The sequence below is a fragment of the Gorilla gorilla genome, chromosome 10 (assembly GCF_029281585.2).
Source record: "Gorilla gorilla gorilla isolate KB3781 chromosome 10, NHGRI_mGorGor1-v2.1_pri, whole genome shotgun sequence".
Classification (NCBI taxonomy): Eukaryota; Metazoa; Chordata; class Mammalia; order Primates; family Hominidae; genus Gorilla; species Gorilla gorilla.
In genome coordinates, this window is record NC_073234.2 from 37050924 (window position 1) to 37067687 (window position 16764).

Genomic DNA, 16764 nt, shown 5'->3' on the forward strand with positions numbered 1-16764 from the left:
ATACAGCATTTGCACAAATTAAGAAAATACATAGTCCACATGCTAAGTGTCCTGAATGAGTCTGAGCAATTTTCAAAGAGATTTAAAGAGGGGACAGATGATATTCAGTTGTGGGGAGAAGTCAAGATGCCTGGTGACAGTTGGTAAAGGAATAGGGCGCCTGGAGATGGGGACACTGCAGTTGGAGGAATAGTGGGAGAGGAGATCCAGGCAGAAAAGAAATGGAACATGTGTTAGTTAGCCCCATGGGATTGAAAATAGGACCTGAAAGTGAAATGGATCCTACACTTTGGAGGGTCTTAAAAGTCCAGATGAAGACTTTACATTTCATTTCACAGGATATGAAAAAACCATGGAAAGTTTTGGCCATGAGAATGATATAGAAACCATTACTACAGAAAAATAATCCGACGATTGTGCTTAAAATGGATTGAAGTAGGGAAAGACCTGAGATTGGTGGAAAGTCATTAGAATGTGAACTGGGGTAGTGGTAGCAAGAATAAAGAAAAAGGGACGGATGGAAGAGATATTTCATAGGCAGAATCCACAATACTAACATTTAATTGAAATAGGAGAGATGGAAAGAGAAACTACTGTGGTTTCCAGCTGGGGTGACTGAATAGCGATGCCCTTCAAAGAAATAAGGATGTCAGAAGGGATCACGCTCAAGTACTGGTTTAAATAGGTTAAGCTTGAGGTTCTAGTGGGCTTATCTGGTGTATAAGTTCATCTGACAGTTGAAATTTCAGTCTGGAAGGTGGGAAAGAAGTCTGGGTAAATTTAAAAAGGAGAAAAAGGAGTTTCTTTTTTTTTTGAGACTGAGTCTCGCTCTGTCACCCAGGCTGGAGTGCAGTGGTGTGATCTCTGCTCACTGCAACCTCTGCCTCCCAGGTTCAAGCGACTTTCCTGCTTCAGCTTCCTGAGTAGCTGGGATCACAGGTGCCCACCACCACGCCTGTCTAATTTTTTGTATTTTTAGTAGAGATGGGGTTTTGCCATGTTGACCGGGCTGATCTCAAACTCTTGACCTCAAGTGATCTGCTCACCTCAGCCTCCCAGTGTTGGGATTACAGTTGTGAGCCACCGCACCTGGACAAAAAAAAAAGTTGTTTCTTAAGTTGCATAAGTTAAAGTGTGATACTATATATATATATATATATTTTTTTTTTTTTTTTTTTTTGAGATGGAGTCTTGCACTGTCGCCCAGGCTGGAGTGCAGTGGCTCGATTTCGGCTCACTGCAACCTCCGCCTGCTGGGTTCAAGTGATTCTCCTGCCTCAGCCTCCCGAGTAGCTGGGATTACAGGCACCCGCCACCATGCCCAGCTAATTTTTTGTATTTTAAGTAGAGATGGAGTTTCACCATGTTGGCCAGGCAGGTCTCGAACTCCTGACCTCATGATTTGTCTGCCTTGGCCTCCCAAAGTGCTTGGATTACAGGCATGAGCCACTGTGCCTGGCCAAAGTGTGATACTGTTACACACTTACTCTATTTAGATATTAGAAGGAAGAGGGGAGTGTAGGATTCTGGGAGCTGCCACTTGAGGGATATAGAGGCATAGGGAAAATTAATATGAATTGGATCCTAGAAAGACAGGTCACAGCAAGGGGAAATATCCAGATTAGAAAAGCATTGCAAAATGCTGTTCAGAAAAAGTGAAATCCTAACTGGGGATATTCACAAACCCGTGATGGCCCATGCTGTGTTGCTTAGCTTGCTGGGGAGGGGCCTTTTCTCACTGCACTTTCTATCATTCTCACCCTCTCTCACAGTTTGAACAAGAGGACCTATGAGGTCTCTTCCAAACCTAAATTTCATTATTATTATAACTTTCTTTCTTGCCAAAAAAAAAAAAAACGGCTTAGGGAGTTTATTTTTCCTAAACACATTACCAATTTGCTTTGTAGAATTTTAACCTTAGGGCCAATTATTCTGGATAAGAAAATTGTTGGACAGTGGCTGCAGTACCTAATATTCTTAAAGGTGCTTAAGTAAGTTCAAGGTTAAGGAGTTCATGTGTTCCTGTCAGAGTTCTCAAGGCTTTGGAGGTTTTGATTACATTTGAAGCCAAACATCAAAAAAACTAAGACAGAATTGTCTAATGTGTTCTATTTAGCATGGCAAACCATAGCTTAAAATGCGCATTGAGACCCCTTTAAAATGCTGGCATTGGAGAAGGAACCAACAGCCTGTGTAGCTAAATTCCTTTCACCAGATTTCTCAAGGGGTGCTACTGGCATTTGTGTGGCACCATTTGTACTTGCGCAGAATGGGGCCACACATTGTGAAACTTCAGCTTCCCTGGCTTTTGTCCACTAAGTGCCAAAAATGCTCCCCATTTATTGTGGCAACTAAGAAACACCACTACACATTTTCTTTTTTAAAAATTTTATTTTATTTATGTTAAGTTCTGAGATACATATGCAGGACGTGCAGATTTGTTACATAGGTAAATATGAGCCATGGTTACCATGCATTTTCATGGAACTACCCTGGCTACTTCCAGCTCTCAACACACTTGTCAAGTGGTCAAGATTTGTTTCCATTTTTCCCATTCTGTGCTCTTTCTCCCTTCTCTGTGCTGTCCTCTCTCTAGCCTTCCCTGGTATCTCAGTCTGTTTTCTGTTGCATATCACAGAATACCTGAAACTGGCTAATTTATAAGGAAAAAAATGTATTTCTTACAGTTATGGAGGCTGAGAAGGCCAAGGTCAAGGAGTTGTATCTGCTGAGAGCGTTCTTGCTGGTGGGGACACTCAGCGGAGTTCCTAGGCTGTGCAGGACATCACATGGCAAGAGGACTGGGCATGCAAGCTCAAGTCTGTCTTCCTCTTCTTATAAAGCCAGTTCCATTCCCGTGATAACACATTAACATATTAACCCACTTATCCATGAATTGATTAATCCATTTATGAGGGCAGAGCCCTCACTACCCAGTCACCTCTTAAAGGTCTCACCTCTCAATACTGCCATACTGGGGATTAAATTTCAATGTAAGTTTTGGAGGGGACAAGTATTCAAACCATACCACCTAGCAAGTATCCTTGCTCTTCCTGTAAATTTTATGTTTGGGTTTTTACTGATACCACATTGTGATAATTTCTTTCTTTCTTTTTTTTTTTTCTGAGACAGAGTCTAGCTCCGTCACCCAGGCTGGAGTGCAGTGGCTCAATCTCGGCTCACTGCAACCTCCGCCTCCTGGGTTCCCTGAGTGATTCTTCTGCCTTAGCCTCCTGAGTAGCTGAGATTGCAGGTACCCGCCACCACACCCAGCTAATTTTTTTGTATTTTTAGTAGGGACGGGGTTTCACCATGTTTGTCAGGCTGGTCTCGAACTCCCAGTCTTGTAATCCACTCGCCTCGGCTGGCGGTGGTCCCAAGTACTGGGATTACAGGCGTGAGCCACTGTGCCCAGAACATTGTGATAATTTAATAATACAGATTTAAAATGGTTATTCCTTTGGTGGGATTTCCATTTTAGCAGGCATGAAAGCCAGCAGCTCCAGGAAAGAAGTTCTATTTGTAGAATTTTGTTGTAACAGCTTTACTGAGGTATGATTGACACACAATAAACTGTGCATGTATGTTTTATCATATATATCTCCCCATGAAACCATTACCACAATCAGTATGTACCACCCCCCTCCTCTCTACCCTGTGCCCTGGAGACTTTTTCAAGGCAGTAAACTGGGACAATCATTAGGCCTCACCTTGATTATTTCCCATCTACCAGGGCTCATTATCTTTTATTGCCTGGTGTCTAGTGTCTTGAAATCTGTTTTTGCATATATTTTGTCCAATTTTTGGTTGTTTCAGGTAGAAGGGTATATATGGTCCCTACTACTCCATCTTGGCTAGAGGCAGAAAAAAACTAGTAGAATTTTAGGTTTATACCTATATATATAGAAGAGGATTTGGACTGGTGTTAGATCCTTCCTGGAGTCAGTGATGGTCCTGGAATTTCTATAAAAAAGATCTTTGGGGCAGCAATAGGGGAGATTAGGGAATTCATTTACCTAGACTGTATGTTTATGTGGGGTAGATTGAAACTCTTTTTTCCTTAGCAGGCACAGATACGTTGTTTTTATGTGGCATAGATATTTATTTGTGGTGGCTCACTCAGGGGAAGACTACTGGAGATGCTAGGGAGCTGGGGCACTCAAGTCTCGCCTTCTTTTGGCTTCTGTCTTTGGGAGCCTGCTGTTTCAGGCCAACTCGTCAATTTCAGTTCCACACTATATTAATGAAGATAATCCCGAAGCTCAGAAGGACCTAGATTATCAAAGATTCATGTATGTGTACTATTCTGCCTTTTACAAAAAGATAAAACCGCACACTTTTAGAGAAGTCAATTGAATATGAGATCTCATTTTCCCCCAGTAGTCCTTCTGTGTAAAGTTAAATAGACTGTAGGGGCTTGAATTTACTTATCAGAAAGTTAGAATCTGGGACACTCATTGCTGCTGCTGCTTTTCTTCTTCTTCTTCTTTTTTTTATTTTTTAGACAGGGTCTTGCTCTGTTGCCTGGGCCAAGTACAGTGGTGTGATTATGGCTCACTAAAGCCTCAACCTCCTAGGTAGCTGGGATTACAGGCATGCCCAGCTCCACTGCTGCTGCTTAATGTGGTGTTACTGCTTTGAGATTAGCCTACACTCTTAACACATGCTGACTGGGCTATGTGAGGACTTAGCCTAGATCTTCTGGGGTGTGGAAATAAAGCTGACCTGGAATAATGGCAAAAGTCCATGTTTATTTCAATCTTGGTCATGTATAAGAATCTCCCAAGGGCTCGTGGAGAGTACAGACTCCTAGGCTCTACTCCAGGCTATGGAATCCTCAGCTTTAGGGACAGTGTTCAGTTGTCTGTTTTTGGTAGCTACCTAGATGATTCTGTTAGCTAGCTACCAAGGTTTGAGAATTGCTGGCCTAAATAATCTACAATGACATCAATCTTCCCCTGGATTATTGGAACTCCTGAGTTCATAATATGTCTCTAACTCACCCATCAACTTCTATCTCCACTGCCAAAACTCCACTATCATCTCTCATCACTTCTGCAACACCTCAACTACGCTCTCCACCTCCATTCTCAGTAACTGTCTGCTTCTGCCTGAATCCATTATCCACCTTAAAGCCAAAATGATACTTTCCAAATGTCCCTTTCTTGCGTAAAACCTTTCAGTGGTATTCCATTGCACAGCAAATAAACCTTTTACCACGTCTAGACATCCCTGCGAGAACTGGCCGTTGCCTACCGCTCCAGCTTCATCTCTTACTTCTCTTGTTCATCTCAATAGTTGGAGCACTGCAAACTCTTTCCACCTCAGACCTTTGAACTTCTTACCCCTCTTAACATTGCTTTTCACATGGCTCACTCTTTCTCATCCTTGAGATCTTAGCTTAAATGTCCTCATCCCAGAGAGTTCTTGCTTGATCACCTAGTTTGAAGTATGCCACCCGTCAACAAACACACACAAGTTTTCTTTATCAGACTGCTTTGTTGATTTCAATTGCACTTTCGTAAGTTGTAACTACATGTTCATTGCTTATTGTCTGTCTTCCCACTAGAATGCAAGCTCCATGAGAGCTGGGACCTAGATATTCTTGTGCACTGATATATTTCTAGTGTTGGCCCAGTGCTTGGTACATACTAGGTGCTTAATATTTGTTGAATGAATAATCATATTCTTTACAACCTAGCCTGGCTTGCATAATATTGGCTTGTGGGAGTGTGATTTGCTCTAAATCCATGTAATAATAAACCATGTTTGGACAGAGTTGATGTATTTCCATTATTGCCCTGAAGAATGTGACTTATGAGCTTCTGCGCGGAGGGCTCTGCCTTGTAGCAGGGCACTGAGTGAAATTCTTAACATGGTCTTTGTAATTGGAAGGATTGAGGGAGGGGCAGTTCTAGGAATAGGCATCCACATACTCCCATAGTCAAGTCTTCATTTCAGCATGTAATTCCCCACATTTCTGGGATACTTTGAGAGTTCCATTGTTTTCCTCCAATTTAGAAAAATAAAAGAGGTTTTTAGTTAATGTTTGCAGCTGGGCATGATGGCTCACACCTGTAATACTAGCACTTTGGGAGGCCAAGGTGGGTAGATTGTTTGAGCCCAGGAGTTTAAGACTGGCCTGGGCAACATGGTGAAACCCCATCTCTTAAACAAACAAACAAAAAAGCAAAAATTAGCTGGGCTGGTGGCATGTCCCTCTAGTCCAAGCTACTCACACCACTGCATTCCAGCCTGGGTGACAGAGTAAGACCCTGTCTTGGCAAAAAAAAAAAAAAAAAAAAAAAAGTAAATGTTTGCAGTAGTTGTTTTAGGTTACTGTGGAGGTTAAAACTCTGTTAAAAGTGACAGAAATGCATTTTAGGTTTAAAAAGGGAATTTATTGGAATTACTGCGTCAACTCATGAAATTCAGTATTCATTCAACAGATATATTTAGAAATGGAAATATATAAAGATATAGATACAGACAGAGATCTCTCTGTCAGTCTAATCTGGCATATTCGAATTGCTGGGCTCTGTGTTCTATTTTAAATGTATGAATACAATGGTGAGCAAACTCAGTAAAGCTTAGAAATGGAATCCTGGGAACGTAGGAATGGTAAGAACGGAATTTAGACACAGCTGGAACTGGGGGCTTGAGTGTCCCAGGACTCAGTCCCTGTCTGCTTCTCTGATGTTTGTGTGTCAATTGCATCTTCTCTCCCTGAACACCACATCCTCCATGGGGCAGCACACGAGTCACTGACTGTCTTAAATTCACATTTTACAGCTTCCACCACCAGACAAAGGCTAACTCACACACTTACTTGTACTGAATTTTTAAATCCTGACGAAAGTCTCTGATTGCCCAGCTTGAATAAATGACACACTGCTGAAAAATATTCACCACAGCCGACAAATCAGGGTCTTTAAAAACATGGCAGCTTCTGTGTGCTCTGTTTGTAGAGGAGAGGAGTAGTTTTCCAAAAAAAGAGGGTGAAGAGGGAACTGGGTCTACTGTCCCATAGTTTTTTAGCACTGTCATCTCCGTAATTAAACATTTGAGTTAGAAGCCTAAACAAAAGGCAGGGTGGGATAGAAAACACTAAGTAGAGGACTAAAGGATGTTATCATGTACAGAGATTTGAAACACCTCCTAGCTGCCATGTTTTAGGCCTAATGATGAGAAGCTGCAGGCCACAAGAAGGATGTTGTTATCAGAAATGGGGCCTCGCTATATTGGCCAGGTTGGTCTTGAACTCCTGGGCCTCAAGTGATCCTCCCACCTCGGCCTCCCAAAGTGCTGGGATTACAGGCATGAGCCACCATGCCTGGCTCAACCAAAGACTTTAAGGCAACTATTATAACCATGCTCTAAGAAGTAAGTATGAACCCCTTTGAAGCAAATGGAAAGACAGAAAGTCTCAGTAGAGAAATAGAAGGCATAAAAAAGGGACCAAATGGAAAGTTTAGAATGAAAAACATACTATAATAACTGAAATTTTAAAAATTCACTGAATGGCTCAATAGCTGGAATGGAGATGACAGAGGAAAGTCACTGAATTTGAAGATAGATGAATAGAAATTATCTAGTCCAAACAAAAGAGAATAAAGATTGAAGGAAAAGACAAACAGAATCTCAGGGTACTGTGTGGCAGTATAAAAAGATCTAGTATTCATGTCTTCAGAGTCTTAGAAGGAGAGGAGAAAAAGTATAGTGCAGAGAAATAGCCAGGCACAATGGCTCATGCCTGTAATCCTAGCACTTTGGGAGGCCTAGGCAAGAGGATTGCTTGAGCCCAGGAGTTCAAAACCAGCATGGGTAACATAGTGAGACTCTGTCTCTAAAAATAATAATAATAATAATAATAATAAATTAAATAAATGTAAAAAAAATTAATGAAAAGAAAAAGTATTTGGAGGAATAATGACAGAAAATTCTCCAAATTTGGTAAAAGATATACACTTACAGGTTCAAGAAACTCAGTGAACCCCCAAAAAGATAAACTCAAAAAAATTCCACACCCAAACACATCATGATCAAACTGCTGAAAATAATAAAGGAAATTAAAAGATACTTAGAACTTAATGCCAATACATACCAAAGTGCATGCAACTGAGCTAAAGCAGACTTTAGAGGTCTGCTCTAAAGCTGTATTTACAGCTTTTACTGTATTCACCAAGAAATAAGAGAGTTTAAAAAAATAAATGAGTTAAACATTCCACTTAAGAAATTGTAGGCTGGGGCAGGGTGCAGTGGCTCACACCTGTAATCCCAGCACTTTGGGAGGCTGAGACAGGTGGATTGCTTGAACCCAGGAGTTTGAGACCAGCCCTGGCAACATAGTGAGACCCCATCTCTACACAAAAATTTTAAGTTTGTAAAAATAAAAGAGAGATTTCAAGCTGGGAACAGTGGCTCATGCCTGTAACCCCAGCAATTTGGGAGACTGAGGCAGGAGGATAACTTGAGGGCAGGAGTTTAAGACCAGCCTGGGCAATGTAGTGAGACCCCCATCTCTACAAAACAAAGTAGTTTTCCACTATCGTGGAGGTTCTAATCTTATGGGAGAGAGAAGATAATTTAATGTAAAAGGATAAACTTCCCCCCAAAATTATTGAAGTAAAAAAAAAGATAAACCATCAACTGAAGGCAATATAGGGTAATAGTAATAGCTTGCACATATTGTTTCCAGTTTTGCAAACTCATTGCATGTATCCTCACATAAACCTTATGAGATGGGTGCTATCATTGTTTCTATTTTAAAATTAGGAAATGAAGTCCTAGGTCCACTAAGATGTCAAAAGACAAAATAAGCATAGATTTAGTTTTATTTGTGATTCTAGAAGTGGGAGAAGTGGTCTGAAAAGCTGAGCAGAGGAGGTTGACTTTATAGGCAGAGAAAGGCTGAAGTAAGCTGAAACGAGACAAAAATTGGATTGCTTGTTTCAAAGTTACTGTTCTTATAGGGTTAAAACAGAGGACACTACTTCATTATTGACTGAGGTTGAGTGGAATCTGTTCTTCTGGAAAACTGGTCAGTTTCCAAGTTCAGTTTGATTACTGGTACTAAGCACAAGGGACTCCCTTCTGTTTTGGTCCGTTCTGCTGGGGCCTCATGCAGGAGGCTAGTTGAAAACAATGGCCTCTCATAAACTTTGTTTAACAAAGGTCACATAACCATTAAGTGGCAGAGCCAGGATTGGAATTTAGGTCTCACCATACTCTGAAACTTCTTAGTTTCTCCAACTTGTTTTCTTATGCAGCAAAGTAAAGAAATGTCATGGTGAGCTGGAGAGAATAGGGAAAGTAAAGGACACAGCATTGATTCTGAAAAAAGTGCTGATGCTACTGGGAAAATCAGAAGAGTATTAGCAGGAGGGGAATTAAAGAAAACATCATTTAAAAAATCTCAGGCCAGGCACAGTGGCACAGGCCTGTAATCCCAGCACTTTGGGAGGTGGAGGCAGAGGTGGGCAGATCACTTGAGCCCAGGAGTTTGAGACCAGCCTGGGCAACATAGTGAGTTCCCATTGTTACCGGGGTGTCCTTGCTCCCAGAGCTCCCAAGATGATGGCAGGCTGCTTCCAAGATGGTGGCAAGTCTCATGTTCTCTGACCTGGGGTTCTTGGCCTCATGGATTCCAAGGAATGGAATCTTGGGCTATGTGGTGATTGTTATAGCTCTATTAGAAGCCGTGGGTCACCGAAGAGAACCGCGTAACCCAGTAACTAGTGTTCAGCTCGATTAGGACGAACCCGGGCACTTAGCTGTGCAGGAACAATGGCAAGCCTTTAGCCCGTTCGGGAGCGGCACTGGGCGTCTCACTGGATCAGGAGCACAGCGGACACCCTGCCGGATCCGGAGCGATGGAAGTCAGCGGCGGGTCTGCCAAGAAGGCAAACAGGAGTGGTGGACGGCGAGCGAAAGCTCAGCTCTAGCCGTAACGAACACAGACAAAAAGAGAGTGCAGTTGCAAGATTTAATAGAGTGAAAACAGAGCTCCCATAAAAGGGAGGGGACCCAAAGAGGGTAGCTGTTGCTGGCTCAAATGCCTGGGTTTATATCCCAATCATTGTCCCTCCCACTGTGCTCTCAGGCGATAGATGATTGGCTATTTCTTTACCTCCTGTTTTTGCCTAATTAGCATTTTAATGAGCTCTCTTTACTACTGATCGGTTGGGTGTGAGCTAAGTTGCAAGCCCCGTGTTTAAAGGTGGAAGTGGTCACCTTCCCAGCTAGGCTTAGGGATTCTTAGTCGGCCTAGGAAATCCAGCTAGTCCTGTGTCTCACCATCACTACAAAAAAATACAACAATTAGCTGGGCATAGTGGCACATGCCTGTAGTCCCAGCTACTCAGGAGGCTGAGGTGGGAGGATCACTTGAGCCTGGGAGGTGGAGGTTACAGACAGCCCAGATGGCACCACTGTACTCCAACCTGGGTGACAGAGTGAGACCCTGTCTCAAACAAACAAACAAACAAAACCCCTCTCTTCATATCCCTATTTGAATTGTTTTTTCTTTATAGGATCCATTAGCAATGTACAATTAAAGGACAATCAAGTTTCAAAACTTAAAAGAAAAAGTCCTTTCAGTGGGAATATCAGGGATCCATGAAGGACAGGCACAATGCTTTCAATATATACAGTGCTTCATTCTGTGAAATAAAATGTATTTCCGAAATACAGTTTATTTCTGAACACAGAAAAGTATACTAAAAGATTGCAGTATCAAATCTCCTCTAGTCAATGGGTTATTACCAGCGAGGTTCAATGACTTCCTTGTTTTAACAAGCATTCCTTTTGTGAGAAAACATTTGTGTTCAGTCTTAAACTACCGGTTCTCTTTGTTGCTTACTGTGAAATTTTGCATGTCATGTTTAACACTAAATTCTACCTGACAGGGACCAGCAGGAGAGCAGTACACCATCCAAGGACTCAACTCTCTGTCCTCATCCAGGCCTCAAAAAGCTGTCCCTTCATGGCCAAGGTGCCTTTCGACCCCTACCTTCCCCCTCCAGGAGGAGCTCTCAGTCTGCACCAACAACTGGCAAGGCTGTCAGCGAGCCATCTTGCACAACAAACACAAAAGAACCCCAGGGACTTCCAGATCACAACAACTCCATAAGTGAAATTCCTTTCAAGTGCAATGGGAACGGAAATGAGTTTTACTTAGGAAATTCCCTCCTAGATTCCCCTTCACAGAGCAACTCAAATTTAGAGAAAAAGGAGTCAGAACTTCATTTGTATGTTATTTCCACAACCTCATCAATATTTCTGCACTTAAAAAGTTCATGGAACAATTATATTATAGTAAGTGTCCTCCTAAGTTAACCTTAACCTGAATTTTTATATTTTTATTTTTTAGAGCAAACAAGCCCTCCTCCCTCCTTTACCTCCCATTTTGGAAATTTAGCCTTGGAATTTAATAATATTGTGAAAAACAAAATGTACTGAACAATTAAGGAGATGATTTTATTTAGGCGATTGCAATAGGGAAAAATGCTCATTAATGAGCAGCTTCTGGACGGGCAGGGTGGCTCATTCCTGTAATCCCAGCACTTTGGAAGGCCGAGGTGGACGGATCACTTGAGGTCAGAAATTCGAGACCAGCCTGGCCAAGATGGTGAAACCCTTGTCGCTACTAAAAAATACAAAAATTAGCTGGATGTGGTGGTGCATGCCTGTAATCCCAGCTATTTGGGAGGCTGAGGCATGAGAATCAATTAAATTCCAGAGGCGGAGTTTAATTGCAGTGAGCTGAGATTGCACCACTGCACTCCAGGGCGACAGAGGAAGACTCCATCTCAAACAAACAAACAAACAAACAAAAAAACACCTGGGGTTTTGTAGAGGTAGGTAAGGTGAGTCATGGAAGTCATGAAGAAGGAGGGAGACAGGTCTTATCTTGGAATATGTGTGAGCAGGTGGTCTTTTGCAGTTGCTGGGGTGACAGAGACCTCAGGTAAGGTTCAACGTTGTCAGTATGATTCTGTATTGCTCAGCTGTGCTATTGAAAGTGGGTTGATGGGGGAGACCTTGTTATAGGATCAGATAAATTTGTCTAGAAATCACTAGGTTAAGTCCTTATTTTATAAATGAGGAAACTGAAATGCAATCTTTTTTTTTTCTTTTGAGATGGAGTTTCACTCTTGTCCCCCAGGCTGGAGTGCAGTGGTATGATCTCAGCTCACTGCAACCTCTACCTCCTGGGTTCAAGAAATTCTCCTGCCTCAGCCTCCTGAGTAGCTGGGATTACAGTTGCCCACCACCACGCCCAGCTAATTTTTGTATTTTTGGTAGAGACGGGGTTTTGCCATGTTGGGCAGGCTGGTCTCGAACTCCTGACCTCAGGTGATCCGCCCACCTCAGCCTCCCAAAGGCTGGGATTACAGGCGTGAGCCACCACGCCTGGCCAAAACACAAAATTTTTAAGTGATTTACTCAAGATTATATAACTTTAGGGACAGAGTCAGAACTCCCATTTAGGGACCTTTTTGTTAGAATTCATTTAAAAAATAAGTAATTATTAAAAGAGTAATACAATCCCTTTATCTTCAGTAGTACATAATTTTTATTATTGATCTTTCAACATAATAATAATAATTATAAAGGGCTATTTCAGATAGAAGAAACTAGGAAGCCAGGATTTTATAAATGGCTAAAAATTATGAAAGATTACAGGACAACCCATAATTTTTTTCTCATACCACTGTTTGGAAGACTTCAAACATTTAAAATTCCTTTCTAAATTTTTAAATGGCTTTCTTTAAATTAAAAATGTAAACAAATTACAAATAGAGGAAAACTCTGGTGCATTAAAAAAAGATCTCATATATTCTAATAGAAAAGCCAAAACTTAACTGACTTTAAAAAATCTATGTGAATACTTCAAAATAACTGTTTATGCTTCCCTGAATTGCCCAGCTTCAGGTTTTAGCAATACTTTTAAATTATGCAGCAGATGCATGGTTGGAGCATTCAGATTGGCGGACTCATTACCTGCTAAGCTATAAATAGTCTATGCAATAACAATAACTAATATCTATTGTTAATTTCCTACTAGAAAATAACAATAGAACGGAGCCTGATGCTTCATGGATATTAACTTATTTAATTTTTACAACAACCCTATGAGGTAGGACTGTTATTCCCATTTTATAGATGAGGAAATTGAGGCACAGAGAAATTAAATGATATGTGCAAAGTCACATAGCTAGTGTAGAGCTGGGATTTGAATCTAGGTAGTCTGATTTTTTTTTCTATGACCATTGAAATAAATGTGGGTGGAGGAAGACTATCTTTATGAGTTGGTAGATACTATCATTGAAAATAACGTTCTCTTAGCCAGGTGTGGTGTAGTAGCACCTATAGTACTAGTTACTCCAGAGGCTGAGACAGGAGGATCGTTTGAGCCCAGGAGTTAGAAGCTCTGCTGCACACTACTGCACTCCATCCTGGGCAATAAGCAAGACTCCATCTCTAAAATAAAAAGTAAGGCCAGGCGTGGTGCCTCATGCCCATAATCCCATCACTTTTGGAGGCTGAAGTGGGTGGATCACCTGAGCTCAGGAATTAGAGACCAGTCTGGACAACAGAGATGGGTGAAATCCCATCTCTACAAAAAATACAAAAAAATTAGCCAGGAACATGGCCTGCATGTACTCGGGAGGCTGAGATGAGGATTACTTAAGCCTCGGAGGCGGAGGTTGCAGTGAGCCAAGATTGTGCCATTTGCACTCCAGCCTGTGTAATACAGTGAGACTCTGTCTGAAAAAATATATATATAATAAAATTAAAAAAATAAATAAGTTTAAAAAATTACAATAATGTTCTATCTCTTCCTTGAAAGATGGAAAATGAATAATCAAATATTTCACACGTAAGTGAGAAATCAGGTTAGAATTCATTCTACTAACAATAAGCCACTAGTTCAATATAAACACTTTTTTTTTTTTGAGATGGAGTTTCGCTCTTGTTGCCCAGGCTGGCTTGCAATGGTGCGATCTTGGCTCACTGCAAACTCTGCCTCCCGGGTTCAATTGATTCTCCTGCCTCAGCCTCTCGAGTAGCTGGGATTACAAGCATGCGCCACCGTCCTCTTCTAATTTTTGTATTTTAGTAGAGACAGGGTTTCGCCATGTTGGCCAGGCTGGTCTTGAACTCCTGACCTCAGGTGATCTGCCTGTCTCGGCCTCCCAAAGTGCTAGGATTACAGGGGTGAGCCACTGTGCCCGGCCACATTAGACATTTCAACTTTCTCTGTACTTTTAGATAAAATTAACCCAAACCATCTAATTAGAAATTATCAGCACTCATCCTGATTTTAAGGGTTTCCGAGGAGTTGAGCCTCCTTCAGTAATCCATTTTATATGTAACTTTCACCAAAAACAGTTACACGTAGGTTGTTTAGCGCCTTAAATTCTGTAAAGATGAAATGTGGTAATTCCTTGCCTTGTATACATTGTGAAGATAGCTGCTACAAAGCTAAATATGGGATACCCCAAATTAAAATTCTGGATTTAAGGAAAACGTAAATATTTGGAGAGGGAAGAAAGGCTGCTTTAAAAAAAAAAACAAAACGTAGAACAATGACAAAAGTAGTAAGAAAAAGCACATATCTCCCTTGCCACCATCCACCCACTACACCACTCTGATATTAAGCACAAGACAGGTTGGGTGGCTGAGGCAGGTGGATCACCTGAGGTCAGGAGTTTGAGACCAGCCGGGCCAACATGGTGAAACCCCGTCTCTACTAAAAATACAAAAATTAGCTGGCCGTGGTGGTGGGCGCCTGTAATCCCAGTTACTCAGGAAGCTGAGGCAGGAGAATTGCTTGAACCTGGGAGGCGGAGGTTGCAGTTAGCCAAGATCGTGCCATTGCACTCCAGCCTGGGCAACAAGAGCTAAACTCCGTCTCAAAAAAAAAAAAAAGAAAAAGAAAAAAAAAGCTGGCCAGGTGCGGTGGCTCACTCCTGTAATCCCAGCACTTTGGGAGGCAGAGGCGGGCGGATCACGAGGTCAGGAGATCGAGATCTTCCTGGCTAACACGGTGAAACCCCGTCTCTACTAAAAAATAGAACAAATTAGCCGGGCATGGTGGCGGGCGCCTATAGTCCCAGCTACTCGGGAGACTGAGGCAGGAGAATCGCTTGAACCTGGGAGGCGGATGTTGCCGTGAGCCGAGATCGCGCTACTGCACTCCAGACTGATAGAGGGAGACTCCGTCTCAAAAAAAAAAAAAAAAAAAAAAAAAAGCTTGTCTGCAGTGTCAAATCAACAACATTTGAGAAATTCCTTCTGACCTGTCTTAAGCCTCAACATAAATAAAAGATTATTTAGAGAAATTGCTGAACACTGTATGACTATTTTGAGGACCCAGAATAAATGAGAAATGGCAACACTAAAGGTTTAAGGAAAAATAACTCCATTAATAAGGAAATAGTTAACAAAAGTGCTGTATATCTATGCTATGGAATACTAAATAATCATTACAAGAATTGATATTGGTTGGATGCAGTGGCTTATGCCTGTAATCCTAGCACTTTGGGAGGTTCAGAGGGGAGGATCGCTTGAGGCCAGGAGTTCAAGACCAGCCTGGTCAACATAGCAAGACCCCATCTCTACTGAAAAATAAAAAGTAAAAAATTGGCCTGGCATGGTAGAACATGTCTGTAGTCCTAGCTATTCAGGAGGCTGAGGCAGGAGGACTGCTTGAGCTCAGGAGTTTGAGGCTGCAGTGAGGTATGATCATGCCACTGTACTCCAACCTGGGTGACAGAGTGAGACCCTGTCTCCCAAGGAAAAAAAAAAATTTTTTTGAAGTAAATCGGTAAATCTTTTTTTTTTTTTTTTTGAGACAGAGTTTCGCTCTTATTGCCCAGGCTGGAGTGCAATGGTGTGATCTCGGCTCACGGCAACCTCTGCCTCCCAGGTTCAAGCGATTCTCCTGCCTCAGCCTCCCGAGTAGCTGGGATTACAGGCATGTGCCACCATGCCCAGCTAATTTTTGTATTATTAGTAGAGATGGGGTTTCACCATGTTGGCCAGGCTTGTCTCGAACTCCTGACCTCGTGATCCGCCCACCTTGGCCTCCCAAAATGCTGGGATTACAGGTGTGAGCCACTGGGCCGGGCTGTAAATCGGTAAATCTATATACACAGACATGAAAAGCCATCCACCATATATTAAGTTAAATCAAGTTCCAGATTAATATATGTGATATAATTTAGGATTAAATATATATTATAAAAATATATAAATACTATAAATTTATGTGTTTATAATTCATAAGTCTTTATATGCCTGGAAGGACCTAAACCAAACAGATGATAGATACTTTTAAAAATTTTAGACACAAGGTCTTGCTCTGTTGCCCAGGCTGGAGTGTAGTGGCACAATCATAGCTCACTGCAGCCTCCAACTCCTGGACTCTTTCGATCCACCTGCCTCAGCCTCCGAAGTAGCTGAGACTACAGGTAGAAGCCATGGTACCTGGCTTCACGATCAGACACTTTGCATAGTGGGATGGAAGGGGTAGGGAAAAACAGAGAATTTTATATTTTACTTTATCTAAACTGTGTGATTTTGATAAATAATTTTTCTTTCTTTCTTTCTTTTTTTTTGAGACAGAGTCTCGCTCTGTTGCCGAGGCTGGAGTGCAGTGGTGTGATCTCTGCTCACTGCAAGCTTCCCCCTCCCCCCCGGGTTCATGCCATTCTCCTGCCTCAGCCTCCCGAGTAGCTGGGACTACAGGTGCCT

At 41.9% G+C, this 16764-nt stretch overlaps 1 protein-coding gene and 1 long non-coding RNA gene across 3 annotated transcripts in view; one reads left to right on the top strand and one right to left on the bottom strand.

The window, feature by feature from the left end:
- The window catches only part of C10H12orf56 (chromosome 10 C12orf56 homolog), a 116510-nt gene that overhangs the window by 59921 nt on the left and 39825 nt on the right, over nucleotides 1-16764 (top strand). For both annotated transcript variants that reach the window (XR_002008012.4, XM_019037809.4), the window contains exon 4: nucleotides 10908-11316. Coding sequence is in view for 1 of the 2 variants with exons in the window: in XM_019037809.4 (XP_018893354.3) it covers nucleotides 10908-11316 (409 nt within the window). In the remaining variant the exon portion in view is untranslated. The remainder of the gene's footprint in view (nucleotides 1-10907; nucleotides 11317-16764) is intronic.
- On the bottom strand, nucleotides 8817-9565 carry LOC129525864 (uncharacterized). Its single transcript, XR_008670394.2, has 2 exons — nucleotides 9224-9565; nucleotides 8817-8920 (listed from the first exon to the last, which is right to left on the bottom strand). It is a non-coding gene; the product is annotated as an uncharacterized lncRNA (long non-coding RNA).